General features: G+C 46.0%; 1 protein-coding gene and 1 pseudogene across 1 annotated transcript in view; both read left to right on the top strand.

Annotated features, from left to right (window-relative positions):
* MFI2 (antigen p97 (melanoma associated) identified by monoclonal antibodies 133.2 and 96.5) overlaps positions 1 to 24,736 on the top strand; it is a 41,625-nt gene that overhangs the window by 11,585 nt on the left and 5,304 nt on the right. The window contains exons 5-14 of the mRNA XM_006869442.1: positions 1,576 to 1,732; positions 2,859 to 2,926; positions 6,194 to 6,381; positions 7,842 to 8,022; positions 8,700 to 8,851; positions 11,422 to 11,518; positions 12,938 to 13,132; positions 14,044 to 14,200; positions 14,291 to 14,358; positions 19,967 to 20,154. Coding sequence (XP_006869504.1) covers positions 1,576 to 1,732; positions 2,859 to 2,926; positions 6,194 to 6,381; positions 7,842 to 8,022; positions 8,700 to 8,851; positions 11,422 to 11,518; positions 12,938 to 13,132; positions 14,044 to 14,200; positions 14,291 to 14,358; positions 19,967 to 20,154 — 1,451 coding nt within the window. The remainder of the gene's footprint in view (positions 1 to 1,575; positions 1,733 to 2,858; positions 2,927 to 6,193; positions 6,382 to 7,841; positions 8,023 to 8,699; positions 8,852 to 11,421; positions 11,519 to 12,937; positions 13,133 to 14,043; positions 14,201 to 14,290; positions 14,359 to 19,966; positions 20,155 to 24,736) is intronic.
* LOC102816640 lies at positions 22,629 to 22,977 on the top strand (annotated as a pseudogene).

Raw genomic sequence — 24,736 nt, 5'->3', positions numbered from 1 at the left:
CCTCATGGAACTTTAGTTTTCTCGTGTGCAAAACAGGAAAATTAACACTTCCCTTCCAATGTGGTGGTTAAACTTTGAGGTGTTAACCTCAAGTTTGGTGGTTCAAACCCACCCGCCGCTCCTTGAAAGAAAGTTGAGGCAATCTGCTTCTGTAAAGATTGACAGTTTCAGAAACCCTATGGAGCAGTTCTGCTCTGTCCTATAGGGTCACTAGTAGTGGTAGTGGTGGTTGTGTGCCATGGAGTCAGTTCCGACTCATAGTGACCCTATATAGGGTTTCCGAGGCTGTAAATCTTTACGGGAGCAAAAAGCCTCCTCTTTCTCTCACGGAATGACTGTAGTTTTGAACTCATAACCACAAGGTCACTAAGAGTTGGAGTTGACTTGACAGTAGTGGGTGGGTCCAGTGCTGTGAACTGTGACGACTGAGACAATTCTCACAAAACCTCAGTCCCAGGCACGGCACGGGGAGTGTGCTCAGTCCAGGAGGCTAGCACATGAATTCTACTTCTGTGCCTCCTTATTCCCAGTGGAGTCCTCACTGTTGTGCATGCACACACATAAAAACATGCAGATAAACATATGTACACGAACACACGCATGAGCACACATGCAAGTACTGAGTGATCACATGGGTGTGTGCCCATGCATATATGAACACGCATGTACTCACTCCCCCTGTACAGTTCCAATAGGAAGGGGAGCTTGTTTCAGAGATACCCAACACAACCAGTCGTGTAAACCAGCACAATTCAGGAGAACCTAGAAGCCATGTCCTCTCAGATGGTGGCCAGGTGTTGGTTGACTCAATCACTGGCACGTTTATTAAATATTCAGTCTCCTGGGAGAACAGCAAAGGAAGACTGTCCAGGTAAGGAGCACGGCATGACTGGCTTTGGTGCTGAGCCTGCATCTTGCTCATCACCCCCAGCACTAGGTTGTCTTCAGCACAGGGCTGATGTTTGCCTAGGGAGTGGGCACGTTGTCTCAGTACTCTACCACCAAGGCCTCCTGCTACTGCTTTCCTCCCCGGCCTGAGGGTTGAAAGTGGTGTTGTCTGTCAAATTAATTACACTCACTAAGTCATCATTTCTCTCCCCGCTTGTATTAACTACACATAACTGACTCTTAACTGAAAGCCACAATGAGAAGAGGGTTTCATGGATATTAGTTGCCCTGTGTGGTCAATGGAGCCCTGGTGTGATGCTGTAGGACTGGACTGTTAACCACAACGTCAGCAGTTCAAACTCACCAGGTGCTCCTTGGAAGCCCTATACAGGGTCACTATGAGTCAGAACCTACTCAATGGCACTTAACACCACCAACAGCAACGTGTGTTTTATTGCCCTGAGCCATTTGTGGATAACAATAATGAATCCCCTACCCGTCACTAACTCTGTGGACCCTATCTGGGAATCACAAATCTGATCCAATTCCCCAGCTTTCCTCCAGCCTACTGTGAGAAGGTGAGAGGAGAAGCTTCAGTGGAGTCTACGTGATCGCTCACCCACAAACCTGGGGTGGGGGGCAGGATAGGATCTGACTGACCCACCTTTCTCTGTCTCCTTCCTGCAGCGGTCAGTGACTATTTTGGGGGCAGCTGCGTCCCTGGGGCAGGAGAGACCAGTTATTCCGAATCCCTCTGCCGCCTGTGCAGGGGTGACACCTCTGGGGAGGGCATATGTGACAAGAGCCCTCTGGAGCGATACTACGACTACAGCGGGGCCTTCCGGTGAGAGGACTGGGGAGGGGGCTGTTGGCACAGGAGGCTGAGTCAGGGGAGAGGCTCTGAGGGCACCCGAGTCAGGAAAAACACCTTGACACCAAGTAAGTCATCAAGGGGGAAGTGACCAAGCCCTGTGGCCTCTCGTCAAAGCACCCTTTATGTATTTCATGGTTGGTTTAAAAACATCAAGCTGGACTATGCCAAACTAGACTTGCTCATAAAATCAACATGTTTGGTATATTTAGCAATGTGAGAGTTCAGAGAAAGGAAAATGGAAAAAGCAGCCTCTGCCACTGCTCTGTCCCCAAACCGGTACCTCAGACCAGCAGGGAGGGCTGGGGTGAGGGAGGCAGCAACACTCCTTACCCCCACCTCCTACCCCTGGCCAGCCTTGTCCCTGCCTCTGATTCAAGATGGCAGTATAGACAAGGTATCCGGAATCCAGGAGAATCTGTAGTCAAATTCAAACTCCCCCAGTGAGAAAGCATACTAGCCGGGACTAGGCCTCAGAGCCCTCAGAGCCCTCAAGCTGCTCTTGCTGCCAGCCCCAGTGTGGGAGGGTCAAACCTGCTGGCGCCGGCATTCTGGGTGTGGGCTGCAGTTTTGGCCACAGGTAGAAGAAAGGGTCCTCAGTGTCTACCAGTGGGAAACTCCTGCCTGCCCACTCTTCCCCTGTTCTCCACCCATTCCTCCTAAAGGTGCCCCTCTTTTGCCCAGAGTCCGGCCTGCCTCCCTCACTAGGCAGTAAAGTACAGAGAATCCAGAAAAGTCATGTCTCTTCTACTGAGGACTTTACAGAATGTCGTGAAAATGTCTTCTAGTCCAGTCCCCTGACTCATGGTGAAAGCATCTTCTGAGTGCTGAGGCTCAGATGATGGCAGAGCAGTACCTGTTGCCTGTTGCCTGAGCTAGAACAGGGTCTCGGGGAATCTCTCATCCTCATAGCAGACTTGGGGACGCTGCTTTGTTATCTCCATTTTACAGAGGAAGGCTTGGGGAGGTTACAAAGCGTACACCACTTGGTAAACAAGTCAGGGAGCAGATCCCCAGAGTTCAGAGTGGGTTGATGAGCAAGGGTGAGGAGACTCAGAGGAGCTCAACCCACCCAGGCTCACTTGCTTCCTGTCCACAGGTGCTTGGCGGAAGGGGCAGGGGAAGTGGCCTTCGTGAAGCACAGCACGGTGCTGGAAAACACAGACGGTGAGTGGGAGGGAGCTGAGTGGGAGGGAGCGGGCTCTAGCAGCGTCCTGGGTCACTCTGATGGGGCGGGAGCAGAGTGCTATTTCTTCAGTGCTGCTCTGAGGATTCTCTGGGTGAAGTGCCACTCCCATCTATGAAAAGGAGAAGGTGGGTCTCACCTATGAACTTCAAAGACTGATGTGCCTTAGTTATGTGGTGGGTAGACAGCTCTGCTCCACATAGCGGAATCAGATTCCTTTTCACTTAAAGATGAAAACCACTTAGAGTCAAGTTAACTGTGCTCCAGAGTGTTTTTGACGGCTGGTTTTTCCGAAATAAATCGTGAGGCCTTTCTCCCCAGGAAGCAGAGCATTTGGCCATTTGCAACACCCAAGGATTCCACTTAAAGACTGAGTTCTTTAAAAGAAAAAGAAAAGGAAAGTTTCAATACTTCGCAGACTTCTGCACAACAGATCTAGAATCCCTTTCTGACAATTTTCTCTTTTACTTGAAGAACACCCGTCCCTTCTCCTGATCAAGTTGTATTAAAACCATCCCAAAAAGATGGCAGCCTGCCCCATTTTAAAACAATTTCCACCCTGGAGAGTTCATTTGCTATTATGGTTGCTCTTTTACACCGGTCTCATTTTCTTTTTTATTTACATTGAAAAAAATGAAGCTTTAGAAAAGTTATGAGAATAGTTCAAAGAACTCCTATATATTTGTACCCGGATTCCAATTTTTACTACTTTGCCATATTTACCATTCTTTCTACATGTATGTATATCTGAAAGTACATCTGCCCACATCATGCCCTTTAATCTGTCAGCATGTATCTCCTGAGAACTAGGAGGTGTATTTAGCTACAGTATAGTTATCAAGTTCAGGAAATGTAACATTGGTACAATATTATCTAATCTGCACCCTATATTCCAAATTCATTCTCAATTCTAACTGTATAGTAAGTTTTTGAGTTTTTTTTTGTTTTAGGTCCAGAGTCTAATCTAATACATGGTATTTAGTTCTTATGTCTCATTAGTCTCCTTAGAACAATTTATTATCTTTGTTTTTTTTTTTATGACATTGTCATTTTTAAAGACTTGCTGTAGTTGTTAAGTGCCATCGAGTCGTTTTCAACTCATAGCAACCCAGTATCGGGTTTTCGAAGGTCGACTGGTAAGTTTGAACCGCCGGCCTTGTGATTCAAAAGACCTGTTATTTCATAGAATGTCTTTCCATTTGTATTTGCCTGATATATATTTTTAAACTAGGTATAATGTACATACAGAGTCCTGGTGTAACACTGTTGCCTAATGCGCTGGACTGCAAAATTGTTTGAACCACAAGGTTGGTGGTTCAAGCTCACCAGCTGCTCCTTGGAACTCTACAAGGTCGCTATGGGTCAGAAACAACTCAACAGCACTTAACAACAACATAATGTACATACAGCAAAATTCACTGTTTTGAAGGATGGTTGTATGAGCTTTGCTAAAACATACATGTATTGGTGATGCATAATCTATCAAAATCTATAATAGGCCATTTCCCACTTCAACCCCCATTCCCTGTAAATTTCCTCCTGTACCTCTGTAATTACTCCCTCTCCTCAGGCCTCCCTGCAAATTGCTGATTAGACTTTTGTCTCTAGTTTATCTATTTCAGAATGTCTGATCATTGTATGTCTTAAAAAAATCATTGTCTTATTTTATTCATCATTGGCTTGTAAATCAGAAAGCCAATCATGTAGTCTGACCTTCATGGAGACAAACAACATGAACCCAATTTGAGAAACTAAAACCAAATCAAACCCACTGCGGCCGGGTTGAATTCTGACTCAAAGGAAGCTCTAAGACAGAGTAGAACTTCTCCGAAGGGTTTCTGAGGCTGTGAATCTTTACCTGAGCAGACAGCCTCATCTGTTTCCAGTGGAGTGACAGGTGTGTTTGAACTGTCTACCTTGTAGCCTGATGCCTGACCACTGTGCCACCAGTCACCTTATGAAGAACCTAGGACCTCAGATTCGAGTTTAGCTGTCCCCAGAGCAGGACAATCTTACAAAACTAGGGTGACATAGACTTGGGCCCCAAAATGTTTTAAGCAAAAGAGAGTTTGTACCGTAGGGAAAGAATAGGGATGTATTGGGATGTATCAGCTTTTTAAGTTTTGATGGTAATATAAGGAAATAGTTTTCTAAAAAGAGTACCTAAAATCGGCAAGAGAAAAGGGTGGAATTGACCTAAATGTCTGAAGTCATAAAGTCACATGACTTTCATCATCCATAGCAATGAGAAACAGGAGTGGCAGATCGAAATTCTAGAAAGACGCATTTATCTCAAGGAAAGGCCAGATGATATCACAGCTTGTTCTCAACAAACAGCCGGTTTTCAGTAGCTTAAAAATAGAGAAAAGTTGGGAGTGGGGAGTAGAATTGTACCGAGTAATTGTTAACAGTGTTATAAACTGTCATGCAGCTATTAAAAATGACCTTTATGGAGTTTTCCAAACTGTTACTCTCTTGTTTTGGTTTTTTAAATAGCTTTGGAGTGAACAAAGTTTACATGATCCCACAAAAATGTTTGTTATATGTCATCAAGTCGGTTCTGACTCATAGCAACCCTGTATAGGGTTTCCGAGGAGCAGCTGGTGAGTCTGAACCACCGACCTTGAGACTGAAAACTGATCTGGAGGTCGAGTGCTTATCCTATAGCACTAAACCCTTGGAAACCACACCAGGATTCCTATGCCTTGGTAACATAGTGGGTTATGATCTGGGCTGCTAACTGCAAGATCAGTAGTTCAAATCTACCAGTCGTTCCAAGTGAGAAAGATGAGGCTGTCTGCTCCTGTAAAGATTTGTAGCCTTCAAAACCCTGTACAGGGTCTATGACACACAACCACTAGGTTAAGCATTGGAGCGATGCACGACGTTAAGCATTGGAGTGCTACAGGTCAGCAGTTGGAACTCACTTGCTCCTCAGGAGAAAGATGAATTTCAAAAATCCTATGGAGCCGTTCTATTTTGTCCTGTCGGGTCTCTATGGGTTGGAATCAAATTAATGGCGGGAGGTTTGGTTTTGGTTTTTTTTGAGGCACAGGTTTTGTGAGATAAAGCTATCAAGCTCCTGTTCTTCATTCTCAGTTCTGGGTTCTCACATGCTAGATGAGTTTCTTTCATACTTTGTCTGTGGCCTATGACACCCTCGCCTCTCCCAAGACTTTCTCTCCAGGAATCTCCTGAGCTTCTCTCAGGATAAGGGGTGGCTCACCACAGTGTTCCTGTGTTCCCAGGGAAAACCCTGCCTTCCTGGGGTCAAGAGCTGATGTCAAAAGACTTCGAGTTGCTGTGCCGGGATGGTAGCAGGGCTGACGTCACTGAATGGAGGCGGTGCCACCTGGCTCGGGTTCCAGCTCATGCTGTGGTGGTCCGCCCTGACATGGACGGGGGCCTCATCTTCCGGCTACTCAATGAAGGCCAGGTGAGTCCAGAGCACCCCGTGGTGCTGGACATGCTTGTTTCTCACCAGGATGGGTGCGCAGGACCACAACAGGATGCTCCCCGGGGCAGACCCCACCCAGCAAGCTTGTGTAGGATCAGTGTGAATGAGTGACAGACTAAGCAAGGAGAACTGGAAGAGGGGCCCCAGAGACTCACAGCCCCTCTGAAAAAGCTCCTTGTTCTAGTGGCTCTTGAAACCAAAACTAGGGTCAATAAGTGTATTAGCAAAATGGTAACACAACACATTTCAAGGGATTGTTCCTGCTGTTGTTAGCCATTCGTTAAATGTGATCATGTTTCGCTGAAATCGCTGTTTACAACATGGAGATAAGTTTCTGACTGCTTACGTGTCTGCAGTTTTGTCTATTCATATTTATTTTGCCCCATCCTTACTATCACATTAATCAATGATAATAATTGTCAAAAGAGACATTTACAAGCCAGGTGTTATAGGTAATACTAATATGTTCCTTTTTGAAATAGGAAGCCAAGCCCCCAGGGTTAAATAGCATGGCCAAGTGGCAGATCCAGCAGTTGAACCCAGACTGTCTGGCTCTAGAATCTGTATGTGCTTCACCTCTTCCCTCTGCTTGAACTTTAGACAAACCTTGGTTTGTGCCTGGCGCTGTAGTGACCCTGGGCCTGCACTTGTTACAAACCTATTGTGTGTGACTTAGGGCTGCCTTTGATATCTCATCAATAGTCATAAACACTATCCTAAATGTAGGCATGGCAGTGGGTGGTATTGCTTATAATACTGCCATCTAAAAGATCAAAGATATGTTTATGTTATTTTTTTGTTTGTTTTTTCATTAAAACTACAGAATTAAAGATTGACCCTAGAGAAGTATCAGACTCTTACCCCATGCCACCTGGCTGTCCCTGAACCATCACCTGGCTGTCCCTGGCAGGAGCCAGGAACTATGCTGAAAAGCATCCTGGGTTGACAGAGCCTGGAAGGCAGTTGCTCCTCCCTGAGCAGCAGGATCAAAAGCCCAGGCTAGGCCCTGAGCAAGGAGCCAGCTCAGAGTCAGCACTAGCAGGAGGTCCCTGGGGACAAGACACACAGCAGGGTCATCTTGAGCCAGACCAGCTCCTTGGCGTTCACCTGAGTTGCCCATGCAGACTTACACTGCCCTTGAAGGAGTCCTTCCTTAGAACTTTTCTTCAGGTCAACCAGAGCCCCATTGCTTATCTTCATATACCCCACAACCAGGCCCTAAAACATGTTACAAACAGCTGAGTGTGGCCAGGCTGAAGATCAGGCCTATATGGAGACCTAGACCTGGGGTGGCTTGTGGAGGAGGTGGTCTCATCTGGTCCTAAGAGTGGGCACCTGAGGTCACAGGAAAAGGGAGATGGTGGCTGAACTGGGAGGAAAGGTGGGGCGGGGGCCCCTGCAGCACCCTACCCAGCTCCACCCCTTCCCTTTGCACACAGCGTCTGTTCAGTCATGAGGGCAGCAGTTTCCAGATGTTCAGTTCTGAGGCCTATGGCCAGAAGAACCTGCTGTTCAAAGATGCCACTTCAGAGCTGGTGCCCATTGCTACCCAGACATACGAAGCATGGCTAGGCCAAGAGTACCTGCATGCCATGAAGGGTCTCCTCTGTGATCCCAACCGTAAGTCCACCTGTTTGCTCCTCCTAGTTCCAGCTGACCTGACCATGGTTGTGACAGGGCTTTCTGGTTGGTGGTCAGGTGAGGACTCACTCTGGGAGGCCTTGGTGCCTCTTGGTGTCTGTGCGAACCTGTCACTTCTACTTCTTTGCCTTTGGGGACTGGAGACAAAGTACTCTGGTATCTGGTGTCTGGCTATGTCTGGAAGTCCTGCCCACTCAAAGTATCAGGATCCAGGATACCATGGTCTGTCCAGGAACCACAGAGGGGGACATAAGTCCTATCAGTTCCCCACAATGTCTCCCTCATCCTCCTCCCACCCCATGACAGCCACTTCCTGCCTCTACCCCTCTCCCTAATTCCACCTCACCCACCCCACACTCTGCCTTCAGTCAGAGAAATGGTGAGACAGGCACAGGGTTGGATACTCAACACACATGACCTGCTTCAAGCCTCCTCACAGCCCCATGAAAGAGGGACCGTTGCCTAAGTGCTCTCCGTATAAGAAAATGGAATCAGCCACAAGCTAACAAGGGGAAGAGTCTGAAGTTCCCTTGGGTCTGGCTCCAATCTCTTTCTACTGAGGTTCTAGCTCCACAATCCTCACCTGGTCAAGCCATGTGATCTGCTCCCTGGCGCCCAGTGAGCCTGGCAATGACCACATGTGTGTATCCATGCAGGGCTTCCACCCTACCTGCGCTGGTGTGTGCTGTCCACTCCCGAGATCCAGAAGTGTGGGGACATGGCTGTGGCCTTTAGCCGGCAGAAGCTCAAGCCGGAGATCCAGTGTGTGTCGGCTGATTCCCCCCAGCACTGCATGGAGCACATCCAGGTGGGGGCCATGCCAGGGAGGGGCTGAGTGGACCCAGGGGCCAGGCGGGGAGCTTCACTGATCTGGGCAGAAGGAGTACAAGACTGGCCTAGCTTTGCCTTGACTGACCGCGGGACCAGTCCCTTCACATTCTGAGTCTCAGTTTCCCAATTTGCATAATGAGGGGGGCTTAGCTTAGATCATTGGGTTTTTGTTTTAAAGTTCATTGGCAGTAATTCTCAATAACAAATACATTTTATATCACAATATAATTCACAAAAACTTTCAGGTATAAATATGTGAGAAATGCATATTCTTCATATACAATGGTGCTTCCAAAAGTTTATGGAAAAATTCCATGATCTTTTCTTGTTATTTGTCCCATGAATTTTTTGAAGCCCCTTGTATATATAAATGAAAATCATTTCACAAAAAATGCTTACCCTTACTAAGTGCAAGTATCCAATTTTCTGATGCATTCTATATTAGTTTTTTGTTTGTTTGTTTGTTTGAATGGCTTTTCATGGTCCATTAAATTGATTTGGCCCAACTACTAGGAGTCCCAGAGTCCTGGTGTGGCACTGTCAGTTAACACGCCAGACTGCAAGCCATTTAAACTGCAAGGTCAACAGTTCAAGCTCACCAGCTGCTCCTCAGAAACTCTATACAGGGTCGCTATGGGTCAGAACTGACTTGACAGCATTTAACAACAACAACTAGGAGTCCTATGGAATCCTGGTATGGTGCTGTGGGTTAATGCGCTGAACTGTAAAGTCAGTTTTCACTGCAAGGTCCGCAGTTTCAGTTCACCAGCTACTCCTCGGAAACCCTATACAGGGTCACTATGGGTGGGAACAAGCTCGATGGCACTTAACAATAACAACTAGGAGTCCTAAGTAGCTCTGGTAGCATAGTGGTTATGAGTCAGGCTGCTAATCTCAAGGTCAGCAGTTCAAAACTACCAGCAGTTTCACTAGAGCAAGATGAGGCATTCTGCTTCCGTAAAGATACACAGCCCCGGAAACCCTCTACAGGGTGGCTATGAGTTGAAACCGACTCCATGGCACATAACCACCACTAGTCCTGGTATAGCACTGTAGGATAAGCACTGTTGGTTTGAGCCACAAAGTCAGCGGTTCAAACTCACCAGGTGCTCCTCAGAAACCCTATACAAGGTCACTATGAGTCGGAATCGACTCAAGGGCACTTAACAACAACTAGCCTAGTGGGTTCAGCTGCTAACCACAAAGTCAGTGGTTAAAACTCCTCAGGGAGAAGATTGTTGTAAAGTGCCATCAAGTCAGTTCCAACTCATAGCAACCCAATGTAGAGTTTCTGAGGAGTAACTGGTGAGTTTGAAAGGCCAACCTTGTGGTTCAAACTGACATTGCGATGCTGCACTTCTCCTATAGTGCCACACCAGGATTCCATAAAGATTGTGTTGCTAAGTGCCATCTAGTGGGTTCTGACTCATAGTGACCCTGTATAAGGTTTCCGAGGAGTAGCTGGTAGGTTTGAACTGCTGACCTTGTGATTCGTAATGCAGTGCTTATCTTAGAGTACCACACCTATTGGCAGATCTACTCAGAACTGACTACACAATAGTGGGTTTTAGTTTGGGGGCTAGGCCCTCCACCTGCGTCTAGACACACTGACCCTACTTTGATTCTCTGAGAGCAATTGGAGGCCAGAACACAGAGGAGCCCCAGAAGTCCTGCAGTCAGGGTTGGGACCCTACCGTTCATCACTGGTCAGGGCACAACAACCTATCAGCCCCTGGGTTCCTGGACTATCCCCTTATGGGACCCTGAGATAGAGGACCTTCATCAGAGAGGCTTTAGGTTGGGCCACAGTCCATCAGGGTACCCCTCCCTGCCGTGGCCATAGAACCTGAGAATATAAAGGGGACCCCTCAAAATAGTTACCATTTTTTGTGTGCTAAAGCACTGCTGTGGAGTCTTTCATTTAATCCTTACAACTCTGTGGTGTGAGGACAATCATCCCCATTCTCAGATGTGGAAATTGTGGCTGGGAGACAATAGGGGCTGGGCTTGGTTACTAGTCAACTCCTTTGTGTTGCTCTGAGGGACTAGCTGTGAAGAATGGGCAAGTGGGGCTACAGGAGAGCCTGAGGGAGGAGGTCCTGGCCCTGAGTCCCTCCTACTTTCTCTTCAGGGAGGTTTTCTTTCATCCTCAGCCTGGAGCCTCCTCTGACAGGCCCTTGGATCTGCCATGTTTTAAGACCTGGCTCAGCCATCTATTCTACATGAGTCTGACATGTGTATCACATTCCTGCTGTGTCCCCGGCCTGGGCCAGTGTCCCCATCCTCACAATGCAGGAGACTCATGGGGAGACCTGATACCAAGCACTAGGGCAGGGATCATGCAATGTTTGGCTCAGGCAGGGCCTGGAACATGAAAGTGCCAGTGTTGGTTGGTTTCAGCCGTCAGGATGGGGAGGGGAATTCTCCACCCAGGTTCCCTAGGGAAGCCTGAGCTCCCCAATCCCTAAGAAACCAGGCCTTGGCACTGTGGGAACAAACCCAACATCCAGGGCCATCCTGCTGGACCTCTTCCTCTATTCCCTACAGGCTGGGCAAATTGACGCTGTGACGCTGAGGGGTGAAGACATTTACCTGGCAGGGAAGATGTATGGCCTGGTTCCAGCTGCCGGGGAGCACTATTCAGGTGAGTGTAGGTGCCAGTCACCAGCCTCAGCTTGTGGTTGTTGATATTTGTTTACATATGTACCCTCTGAGCCATTTTCAAAAACTCCACCCAGCTCCTTGGGACAGCAGCTGGGTCCAGGAGGCCAGGCTATGAAGCTTCCCCAAGGGCCTCAGGCAGAAAGTGGTATGAAAGAGCGGGGTGGGGCTGGAGGGGCCCCCTACTCTCTAGGGTTGGGTTCAGTCACCTCTCACTCAGTTTCCCTCTCCCTGGGGTGACTGCTATCTTTCACTAGGGAAGCCCCTCGGGTCCTAGCCCTCAGTTTCCCCATCTGTTCAATGAGAAAGTCTAGCACATTAACAAAACTTTCTGTAAAGGGTTGAAATGTAAACATGAGTTCAGCAAGCTTTGCAGGCCACTGTTAGGATAAACACTGAACTGTTAAACTGAAAGGTAGGCAGTTCAAACACACCAGCTGCTTCTCAGAAACCCTACTCAGGGTCTATGAGTTGGAACTGACTCAATGGCACATAACAACAACAGTTGAAAATGTGGTTGCCTTAGCAGGGATAGACCAAATGATTTCATGTTCCCCCCCTCCCCCCCCCCTGCTGTGGAGTTCTGGTGTGTTGCTGTGGGTTGATGTGCTAGACTGAAAAGTAGGTTTGAACTGCAAGGTTGGCAGTTCAAGCTCACCAGCCTATACAGGGTTATTATAGGACAGAACCGACTTTGCAACAACCCCTCTTATACAGAGTTCTTATAAGTCAAATTCAACTCAATAGCAGTGAATGAGTGGTTACTTTTAGAACCCTTAGACATATAAAATCCTTAGCATTCAGGCCTGGGCATACAAAAGAGAGGTCTCCTGGCTTCCTCCAGCCCTGACGGTAGTGGCCCATGGACTTGCCCCCAGAGGTTCACGGTCCTTGTCACACATGCACACTTGGAAGCAGCCTGAGCTGGGGCTTTAGCCTCTGCCCTCTTCCCTGGCCCCTTCCACTTAAATGTGAAAAAGCTTCTGTCCGTCTCAGCTAACTAGGCCTCTACTTTTCTCCAGGAGGGAGAAAAACACCACCTGGGTGTCAGGACGGACTCTCCCTTTTGTCCCTTATGTAGTTAAGGTCCTGGGTTCTGAAAGCACAGAGCTGCTCTGGGGCAGGGTCCCGCAATCCAGCCATTACTTAGGTAGAAGAAAGAAAGAAATCTCTTTGACCTGAAGACTGCTGGGAGCAGTGGAGGTGGGGGTGGGATGGAGCAGCAGTCAGAGCTGGGAGACTAGGATGGTAGCTGAGGGGAGGGAGACAGAAGGGAGTGGGCTTTGAGGGGGAGGGCGTCCGATGAAGATCCGCCCAGCCCTTGCTGAGACCCAGGGAAGGCAGTTGAGGAGCCCCTCATGTGATGCCACCACCACCACCCCACCCCACCCCGTACCCCCAGCGGAGGACAAGAGCAACTCGTACTTCGTGGTGGCCGTGGTGAAGCGGAACAGCTCTTACGCCTTCACCATGGATGAGCTTCGGGGCAAGCGCTCCTGCCACCCTGGCTTCGGCAACCCCGCAGGCTGGGACGTCCCCGTGGGCTCCCTCATTCAGAGGGGCTTCATCCGGCCCAAGGACTGCGACATCCTCACAGGTACCACCTGCCCGATCAGAGACGAGGGAACCCCCTTTTGGGATTGACTGGGGACAGTGGTCAACTTCCAGCAGGACCCCACACAAAGGCAGCACCTGAGAGAAGATTAACTAACTTTTCCTCCTGGACCCACCCCTTGCTCTCCGGAAGGTTTGGGAATATTCTTGGCCACACCTTTAACAGTAAGGGGTGTCTGTCCAGTCTTTGGAGGACCCAGGGTACCTACGCCTACCCACTTACCCAAAGCAGGCTCAGTGGATGTGGAACTAGCACCAGTGGGCCGTGGGAGTGGGCAGTGGGCATGGCTGTGTTGCTGTCCAGCCAAGAAACTGGGGGACCTTTATGGACAATGTTAGGAACCTGCTTAAATAAGTGCTGAATCAGGGTGGGGGCAGAGAGGCAGAAGAAGAGATGTCCACCAACCACCCACCATAAGCCCTTCTTCCTATGGGTTAAATCCTGCAACATTCATGATGAAAGGAAGGCAATAGGAAGCTGCTAAGATCCTTGGGAAGACTGACCTCTGTCCTGGGGCTGACAGCTCAGGGGAAAACCATTATTTTCTAACCACACACCAAGTACATAGAGATATGGATTGGGGTTGGTTGCTTCCACTACCAGACAGCTCTGACTGGAACAGAATAGCCAATAAGGTGGTGAGCCCTCTGTACTTGAGGGAATCCAAGCACAGACTGGGTGACTACTTATCAGAGGTGTTGATAGAGTTTCTCTCCTTCCCCGCCATCCCAGAGGACTGCTGCTCTGAGCTGGGTGTGAAGTGGAACAGATGGGTGGTATTGGCCATGGGGCCCAACAAAGCAGGTGGATTTGTAAGGGAGTGACCCAGGCCTCTATCCTGGCCTGCGCTGCCTGCTGACCCCTTCATCACAGCCCCTTCTCCTGTTACCCAGCTGTAAGCGAGTTCTTCAGTGCCAGTTGCGTGCCTGTGAACAACCCCAAAAGCTACCCGTCCTCGCTGTGTGAGCTGTGTGTGGGTGATGAGCAGGGCCGCAACAGGTGTGTGGGAAACAGCCAAGAGAGGTACTACGGCTTCAGTGGCGCCTTCAGGTATCTGAAATGGGTCTGTGGGTGGGTCTGCACTCGGAGCCAAAGGTAGGCTCCTCCTGCCCATTATCTTCCTTGTCCCCTTGTCTGCAGGTGCCTCACAGAGAATGCTGGGGATGTTGCCTTCGTCAAGCACACAACTGTCTTTGACAACACAAATGGTGTGTGAGGGGACGTGGGCCAGGTGTCTGAGGGGGGCTGTTCCCTAGTACCCAGCACAATCCAGGCACTGGGTATTGCTGGGATTGGAGTCCTGGGTGGTCACTGGGAGACACTAGATCTAGAAGACTTCTAGAATCTGGAGCACTGTGGTTAAGAACAGAGCAGATATGCAAGATACATCTTTACCTTTATCATTCTGGAGTTCCAGCCCCTATCCCACCGAAATGGTAGAAACTCAATCTCAATCAATCATTTGAAGAGACACCCACACACAGAAACACAGACTTTTGGGAACATTTATGTAGTGCCAAGGTGTGTGAGTAGAGGAGGGGGTAGCAGGGTCATCAGCTCATTGCCCCCTATAAGAAGTCATGCTGCAGCCTCCCCCCAACACACATCTATGCCAAGGTAGGACCTGCCCCAGGACATACTACACCATCTGGAATCATCTCTCACCTGGGAGAAAGCACCCAGGAACTTTCTGATACAAGACTCCCTAAACCTTAGCTTACATCACTACCACCCTCCTGTTTGCCACCAGTCAGAGAATCTATATTTCTTGAAGAAGGGGAGTCCCTGGGTAATGCAAGCCATGCTCAACTGCTACCTGAAAGGTTGCTGGTTTGAGTCCACCCAGAGGTGTCTCCCACTATTCCTCTGTCAGTCTGTTGTACTGTGTGGCTTGTGTGTTGCTGTGATGCTGGAAGCTATACCACCAGCATTTTTAAATACCAACAAGGGCACCCATGCTGGACAGGTTTCAATGGAGCTTCCAAACTAAGATAAACTAGGAAGGAGGGGCGCACTGCTTCTAAAAGGTTAGCCACTGAACACCTTATAATAGCAGTGGAACACTGATATAGTGCTAGAAGATGAGTCCCTCAGCTTGGAAGGCACTCAAAATATGAATGGGGAAGAGCTGCCTCTTCAAAGTAGAGTTGACCTTAATGACATGGATGGAGGTTCATTTGCTGATGAGGCACAACTCAAAATGGGAAGAAATAGCTGCAAGCATCCATTAATAATCAGGACATGGAGTGTACAAAGTATAAATCTAAGAAAAGTAGAAGTCATCCAAAATGAAATGGAACATATAAAGATCGATATCCTAGGCATTAGAGAGCTCAAACGGACTAGTATTGGCCGTTTTTAACATCACAATCATATGATTTAAGATGCCAGGAACGACAAACTGAAGAGTAATGGCATCTCGCTCATTGTCAAAAAGAACCTTTCAAGATCTGTTTTGAAGTACAGTGCTGTCTGTAATAAGTTAATATCCATACATGTACAGGGAGGACAGTTAATAACACTAGAGAATTCTACCAACTTCTTCAGACTGAAATTGACAAAATATGCAATCAAGTTGCACTGATAATGATTTTGGAATGTGGTAGTTGAAAACAAAAAGAAAGGATCAGTAGTTGGAAACATGGTCTTGCTGATAGAAATGATGTGGAGATCTCATGATAGAATTTTGCAAGACAATGACTTATTCATTGCAAATACCTTTTTAAAAATAACATAAAAGGTCTCACCAGATGGAACACACTGGAATCAAATGGACTATATCTGTAGAAAGAGACAATGAAGACATTCATTAACATCAAATAAGTTCAGTATCACCAAAATCAGACCAGGGCAAACTGTAGAACAGACCATTAATTGCTCATATGTAAGTTCAGGCTGAACCTGAAGAAAATTAAAGCAAGTCTACAAGAGCCAAAATGTGACCTTAAACACATCCCACCTGAATGTAGAAATCATCTCAAGAACAGATTTGATGCATTAGACACTAATGACTGAAGAGCAGAAGAGTTGTGGGATGACGTCAAGAACACAGTACAGAAAGAAAGCAAAAGGTCATTAAAAAGACAAGAAAGAGGAAAAGACCAAAATGGATGTCAAAAGAGATTATGAAACTTAATCTTGAGTATGTTGTTATTCTTAAGTGCTTTCATGTCAGTTCCAACTCATAACAACCCTGTTCAGGGTTTACGAGATGTTGCTGGTGGGTTTGAATCGCTGACCTTACATTTAGCAGTCTAGTGCTTATTTTACATTGCCTTTACTCATGAGTATAGGTGAATATGAAGTTAAAGAGCTGAACGGAGCATTTCAAAGGGTAACTCAAAAAGACAAAGTCAAATAAATATTATGTGCAAATTAATGATCTGTGCAAAGACCTGGACTTAGAAAACCAAAAAGGGAAGAACACAGCATTTCTCAAGCTGAAAGAACTGAAACCAAAATTCAAGCCTTGAGTTTCCATATTGAAGGATTCTACAGGTAAATATTAAGGGGCTCTGGTAGCATAGTGGTTACGAATCGGGCTGCTAATCTCACGGTTAGCAGTTCAAAACTACCAGCTGTTCCACGGGAGAGAGATGAGGCTTTCTGCTCCCGTAAAGATTTACAGCCTCAGAAACCCTGTACAGGGTCGCCATGAGTCGGAACTGACTCCACGGCACATAGCAACAACATCAACAACAGGTAAATATTGAGTGATGCAGCAAGCAACAAAAGAAGATGAAAGGAATACACTGAGTTAGTGTACCAAAAAGCTGGTTGATGCTCAATCATTTCAAGAGGCAACGTATGATCAAGAACCGACAATTCTGAAGAAAGAAACCCAAGTTGCACTGAAGGCATTGGCCAAAAACAAGGTTCCAGGAATTAATTGAAAATAAATTGAAATGTTTCAACATACTGCTGCAGTGCTGGAAGCAATCACTCATCTATGCCAAGAAATTTGGAAGACAGCTACCTGGCCAGCCAATTAGAAGAGCTAGATATTTGTGTTTATTCAAAACAGAATGTGAAAATCATTGAATAATATTAATAATATCACATGTAAGTACATTTTTGCTGCAGATAATTTAAAAACAATTGCAGTAGTATAACAACAAGGAGTTGCCAGAAATCCAAGCGGATTCAGAAGATCATTGGAATGAGGGGTAACATTGCTGACGTCAAATGGATTTGGCTAAAAGCAGAGAATACCAAAAAGGTGTTTACTTGTGCTTTAGCGACTACACAAAGGTATTTGACCTGTGGATCATAACAAACTCTGGATAACATTGTGAGGAATGAGTATTCCACAACACTTAATTGTGCTTGTGAGAAACCTGTACATAGAATAAGAGGCAGTTGTTAGAACAGAACAAAGGATGCAGGATGGTTTAAAATCAGAAAAGGTGTGCATCAGGGTTATATCCTTTTACCATACTTAATCTGTATGCTGAGCAAATAATCCAAGAAACTGGACTGTATGAAGAATGTGGCATCAAGATTGGAAGAAGACGGGTTAACAACATATGCAGATGACACAATCTTACTTGCTGGAAGCCCAAGAAGCCTCTAAATACTTACTGATGAAGATCAAAGACTCCAGCCTACGGAATGGATTGTACCTCAATGTAAAAAAAAAAAAAAAAAAAGTTTTTTAATGAACATACAACTGGAGCAATAAATAACATCATGATAAATGAGAAAAGACCAAAGTTGTCAAATATTTCATTTTGCTTAGATCCACAATCAGCATTCATGGAAGCAGTAGTCAAAAAATCAACCGACATACTGCATTAGGCAAATCTGTTGCAAAAGACTGCTATAAAATGTTAAAGAGCATACTTTGAGTATTAAAGTGCACTTGACCCAAGCCATGGTCTTTTCAATAGCCTCATATGCACATAAAATTTGGACAATGAGTAAAGAAAACTGGAGAAGAATGAGTGTATTTGAGTTATGGTGGTGTTGGAGAAGGATATTGAAAGTACCATGGATCGCCAGAAGAACAAATGAATCTGTCTCACAAGATGAACAGCCACAATGCTCCTTAGGAGCAAGAAAGCAAATTGAGACTTCATGTCTTATACTTTGGGCATGTTTCCAGGAGGGGCCAGTCCCTGGAGAAGGACATCATTTTTGGTAAAGTAGAGCGTCAACAAAAAAGAGGAAGACCCACAACGAGATGGATTGACACTGGCAGCAATGATCAGCTCAAACATCATAATTGTGAGGTTGGCACAAGACCAGGTAGTGTTTTATTGTGTTGTGCATAGGGTCCCTATGAATCAGAACCCATCCCACAGCAACTAACAACAGATGTGCCTCACAAAAAAGACCTGGCAGTCTATTTCTGAAAACTCAAACACGGAAAACCCTACAGAGAACATGTCCACTGACGTACATGCGGCCATCCTGAGTCCCAGTCAACTCCTTGGCAACTGGCTGGGTTTTGAAGACTGAAGCCTGTTTCCCCACAGCACCTGTTGTTTGTATTCCCTGCATGCACTGCTCACATCCCAGGCTGGAGTTCCCATCTTCTTTATCTTTTCGTAATACGTCTCCTTCTGGAGACACAGCCCTTAAAGGCCTACTTTTGAGAGTCAGCTAAGGGGAAGCATGACATGCAGGAAAAAAACATTGACTAATCTTTCAAAACTCTGACCCCACCATGCCTGTGAAGGATACCATTTGTAACAGAACTGGAGAGGGTTCCAGGTGCCTCTCTCCTGCCCAGCTCCACAAACAAGGCGCTCTGCCTGGCCCACAGCTATCCACTCTTTGGCCCTGGGATGGAGTCAGGGGAGAAGTGGGGGCTCTGGAGCCTCCCTTGAAGAAAGGCATCTCCTGAGTCCCACTTTCCAGTGCAGCTCATTTCTCGTTTCTCTTTATCTATGTTCTTGGACTCTTCTCAAGTGCCTTCTGGGAGAGGATGAAAGTGACTACTCAGTGAATACCTGGAAACACAAAAATAACGTGACTCCCAAGGGCTGTGTATCTCAGGATACTTTGAAGTAACCATTTGCTTCAGAATTACTGGAACACTTGTTTAAAATGCAGCTCCTGGGCCCTAACTTGTTGTTGTTATTGTTAGTGCCATTGAGTCAGTTCCAAGTCACAGTCACCCTGTTTAAGGTTTCCCAGGAGTCGTTGGTGAATTTGAACTGGCAACCCTTTGGTTCAAGCTGACCTTGTGGTCCAGTGCTTATCCTACAGCACCACACAAGGACTCCACTAACTTGACAGTCTTTTGTAATTGTTGTTGTTGTTAAGTGCCGTCAGGTCGGTTCGACCCATAGTAACTCTATAGGTGGTTTCCAAGGACTGACTGGTGAACTTGAACTGCCCACCTTGCAGCTCCAACCAACATTGCAGTCCAGCGTATTAACCCACAGCGCCACACCAGGGCTCCCTGGGGTCCTTTAAACTGCATCCTACAGACCCATAGGTGGGTGATGGTATACCACCTCCAGTTTGAGAATGTCAGTCTTTAGGGGAGGAGGTCAACCACCACCTTCAGAAACCGACCCTACCCCAGAGCCAAAACACAAAGCACACAGATGGGGTAGTGGTTACAAGCCTCAGTTTCCTTACCTGTTAAATGGGGTCGTAATGCCTGTCCTGAATTACTGTTGTGATGATCAAACAAGGTTTTTAAAGTGTTTGCTGCACACTCAGTTCTCACTAATAATATCAACACAACTAGATCCCCTTGTCCTAGTGATTACACAGCTGGAGAACCAGTCCCCCCAGTGAATGATTTGTGGATGCAGGAGCAAAGCAGTCTCTCTCTCTCTCTCTCCCTTCCTGTCCCCTTAGGCCACAATCCTGAGCCCTGGGCTGCAGAGCTCAAGTCCAAGGACTATGAGCTGTTGTGCCCCAATGGGGCTCGGGCTGAGGTATCCCAGTTCTCAGAATGCAACCTGGCACACATGCCATCCCACGCCGTCATGGTTCGCTCTGATACCAACATCTTCACGGTGTATGGACTTCTGGACAAGGCCCAGGTGAGCCAGGGCTGGGACTACCATGGTGGGAGTGGACCACAAGGGCCAGCCAAATCCCCTCAGAGACCTTAACTAGCCTCAACTGGCTCCCAAGAGGAACTGAAGGAGCTTGGAGGAAAATTCTGTGAGCTTCATTTACCCAGGGACATCCACCCCACAACTATCCCTTCCTTCTGCATCAGTAACTTCTTCATAATTGGATCATTCCCACCAACGTGCAAATGTGATTTCTAGCATCTTTAAAACATAAGCATGCCCTGTCTTGGTGTCCATCTTGGAGCTACTACCCTGCTCCCTTTAAAGCAGAACTCCAGAGAGTGGTCTGTGTTCTGTAGTCCCAGATCTCTCTCCATCTGGTCTCCCCTAAGGATAGGGCCTCCTCTAGAAAGGCCCTGAGACTACCCTCATCAAGGTTGCAGGGATACCATGATGTGAATCCTCAGGGTACCTGACCTCTCCCTCCTCTGGGAAACACTTCTCCCCACATTGACTCTCAGGTCCTAATAGGTGTCCAGCTTTCCTCCCCTTCTCTCCTTGGCAACTCCCTCCTCATGTCTGTGACCTGTAAATGCTCGAATGCCCGTGGCTCAGACATAAGCCCTCTTCTCAGTCTATACCCATGCCCTTGTTGATTTCACCCAGACTGTCATTATTAAATACTATCTATATGCGGGGGACTCGTGGTGTGGCGCCAGACTGCAATGTTGGTTTGAACCACAAGGTTGGTAGTTCAAGCTCACCAGCTGCTCCTAGGAAACCCTATCAGGGTCACTTTGGGTTGGAACCAACTCGACGTCACTTAACAACAACAACAGAATATGCAGATGGTGGTGGTGTAGATTCTGTATGCTATGTCACCAGCATTTGAAATACCAGCAGGGTCACCCATGGTGGATGGGTTTCAGCTGAGCTTCCAGACTAAGACAGACTAGAAAAGAAGAGGCAAACTACTCCTGAATGTGTTGCCACTGAAAACCTTACGAATAACAGCAAAACATTGTCCGATGAGCCCTTCAGGTTGGAAGCCACTCAAAATATGACTGGAGAAAAGCAGTCTCCTCAAAGTAGAGTTGACCATGATGACACAAATGGAGCTTTCGAGGCCTTCATTTGCTTATGTGGCACAACTTAAAATGAGGAGAAACAGCTGTAAACATTCATTAATAATCGGAACATAGAATGCACAAAGGAAATCTTTAAAATTTGGAAAATTGGAAGTTGTCAAATATGAAATGGAACATGTAAAGATTGATATCCTAGGCATTGCTATTGTTGGTGTTGTTAAGTGCCATCGAGCTGGTTCCGACTCATTGCAACTCTGTATAGGCTTCCCAAGGAGTGACTGGTGAGTTTGAACCACTGACTGTGCAATTCAAACTGACGTTGCAGTCCAGCTCACCACACCAGGACTTGAACTGGTATTGGCCATTTTGAATCTGACAATCACTTGATTAACTATACCTGGAATGACATAGCATTCATCTTCAGAAAGAGCATTTCAAGATGTATCGTGAAGTACAAGGCTGTTTGTGATAGGATAATATCCATACATCTACAAGAGAGACTAATTAACACCACTATTATTCAAATTTACCCACCAACTGGTAAGCCTATGATGTTTAAATTGAAAATTTTTACCAACTGCTTCATTCTGAAATTGATCAAACATACAATCAAGATGATAATTACTGGTGATTCTAATGCATGGTTAGAAGCAAAGAGTTGGAAAATACGGCTTTGGTGATAGAAATGATGCTGGAGATCACATGATAGAATTTTTAAGAACGATGACTTATCCATTACAAATATCTTTTTCAAAAAACAGAAAAGGAAATTATAACATAGACCTCACCAGATGTAATACACAGGAATCAAATTGACTACATCTGTGGGAAGGGGCCGGGGAAAAGCTTCACATCATCAGCCAAATCAAGGCCAGAGGCTAACTGTGGAACAAACCATGAATTGCCCATATGAAAGGAGCTCTGGTAGCGTAGTGGTTATGAACTGGGCTGCGAACCACAGGTCAGCAGTTTGAAACTACCAGCTGTTCCGCAGAAGAACGATGAGGCTTTCTGCTCCCATAAAGATTTACAACCTCGTAAACCGTGTACAGGGTTGCTATGAGTCAAAACCAACTCCATGGCCCATAACCACCACCAAGTTCAGGCTGAAGCTGAAGTAAATTAAAACAATTCCACGAGATCCAAAATATGACCTTGAACATATCCCACCTGAAAGTAGAGACCATCCCAAGAACAGATTTGATTCATTGGACGCTAATGACCTAAGAACAGAAGAATTGTAGGATGACATTAAGAACATCATACAGGAAGAAAGCAAAAGGTGATTAAACAAACAAGAATGAAAGAAAAGACCAAAATGGATGTCAGAAAAGACTCCACCTTTATCCCTTCCTGGCCATCTTGACAACTGCTCTTGGATAGGGGCCATCCCACACCTAAGGTGGAAAGATGGTGGGCACAACGAAGATGAAAAAGTCACTGGAGGCAATCACCTCTAGGCTCCAACTTGTTATGAAAAGAGGAAAATACATGCTGGTGTACAAGCAGACTCTGAAGATGATTAGGCAAGGCAAAGCGAAGTTGTTGGTCATCCTCGCCAACAATTGCCCGGCCTTGAGGAAATCAGAGACATAGTACTACGCCATGTTGGTCAAAACTGGTGCCCATCACTAGAGAGGCAATAATATTGAATTGGGCACAGCGTTTGGAAAGTCCTCCAGAGTTTGCACACTGCAGGTAGAATCCAGGTGATTCCAATATCATTAGAAGCATGCCAGAACAGACTGGTGAAAAATAAATCATACAATTTTTGTTTTCTTTAATAAAGCTGGCCTGAACTTGTTCAAAAAAGAAGAAAAACTCCATTTGCTCTCCAGCATAGAGATGATAAAAACGATTGGATGAAATGAGGAAGTAAAAGAGTTGCACAGAAAATTTCAAAGGCAGCTCGATAAGACAGACTTAAGTATTATAATGAAATGTGCAAAGACCTGGAATTAGAAAACGAAAAGGGAAGAACACACTCAGCATTTCTCAGGCTGAAAGAACAGAAGGAAAACATTCAAGCCTAGCATTACAATACTGAAGGATTCCATGGGCAAAATATTGAATGATGCAGTAAGTATCCAAAGAAGACAGAAGATGTATACACAGTCACTGTAACAAAAGAAATGGTTGATGTTCAGCCATTTCAAGAAGTAGCATATAACCAAGAACTGATGATACTGAAGGAAGAAGTCTAAGCTGCATTGAAGGTATTGATGAAAAGCAAGGCTCCAGAAGTTGACAGAATACACATTGAACTATTTCAACAAACTGATGGAGCACTCGAGCCATTCACACAAATTATGCTAAGATATTTTGAAGACAGCTATCTGGCCAACCAATTGGAAGAGATTCATATTTGTGCCCATTCCAAAGAGAGGTGATCCAATGAAATGTGGAAATCATTGGACAACATCATTAATATCACATGAAAGTAAAATTTTGCTGAAGATAATTAAAAAATGGCTGCAACAGTACATTAGCAAGGAACTGCCAGAAACTCAAGCTGGATTCAGAAGAGGACGTGAAACTAGGGATATCATTACTGACGTCAGATGGATCTTAGCTGAAAGCAGAGAATATCAGGAAAATGTTTGCTTGTGCTTTATGGACTATGCAAAGCTTTCAACTGTGTAGACCATGACAAGCTATGTGAAGAATGGGTATTCCATAACTTGATTGTGCTCATGAGGAACCTGTACATATAATAAGAGGCAGTCATTTCAACAGAGCAATGGGATACTGAATGGTTTAATATCAGGAAAGGTGTGTGCCATGGTTATATCCTTTTACCATACTTATTCCACCTGTGTGGTGAGCAAATAATCTAAGAAGTTGGATTATATGGAGAAGAATGTGGCATCAGGATTGGAGGAAGACTCATTAACAATCTGTGATATGCAGATGAAGGCAAAGAGGACTTAAAATACTGATGAACATTGAAGACTGCAGCCTTCAGCATGAATTACATCTCAATGTAAAAAAAACAGAAATCCTCACAACTGGACTAGTAAATAATATCATGATAAAAGGAGAAATTCTCTGCTTTCAGCCAAGATCTGTCAGACATCAGAATGATATCCCTCGTTCTGAATCCGGCTTGAACCTCTGGAAGTTCTCTGTCAATGTATGCTTCCAGCCATTTCTGTATTACTTTTAGTAAAACTTTACTTGCGTGAGGTATCAAAGCAATTGTCCGATGATTTCCGCATTCCGTTGGGTCACCTCTCTATGGAATGGGCACAAATATGCATCTCTTCCAATCAGTTGGCCAGATAGTTGTCTTCCAAATTTCTTGCCAGAGATGAATGAATGCTTTCTGTGCCACCTCACTTTCTTGAAAAGATTTCCATTTTATTCCATCAATTCCTGGTGCCTTGTTCTTTGCCAATTCCTTCAATGCACCTTGGACATCCTCCTTCAGTATTATTGGTCCTTGATTATATGCTACCTCTTGAAATGGTTGAACATGAACCAATTCCTTTTGGTACAGTGACTCTGTGTATTCCTTC

Source organism: Chrysochloris asiatica, unplaced genomic scaffold (assembly GCF_000296735.1).
Source record: "Chrysochloris asiatica unplaced genomic scaffold, ChrAsi1.0 scaffold00130, whole genome shotgun sequence".
Taxonomy (NCBI): domain Eukaryota; kingdom Metazoa; phylum Chordata; class Mammalia; order Afrosoricida; family Chrysochloridae; genus Chrysochloris; species Chrysochloris asiatica.
The sequence above is the reverse complement of the archived record's forward strand: the minus strand, read 5'-3'. Positions and strand labels throughout refer to the sequence as shown.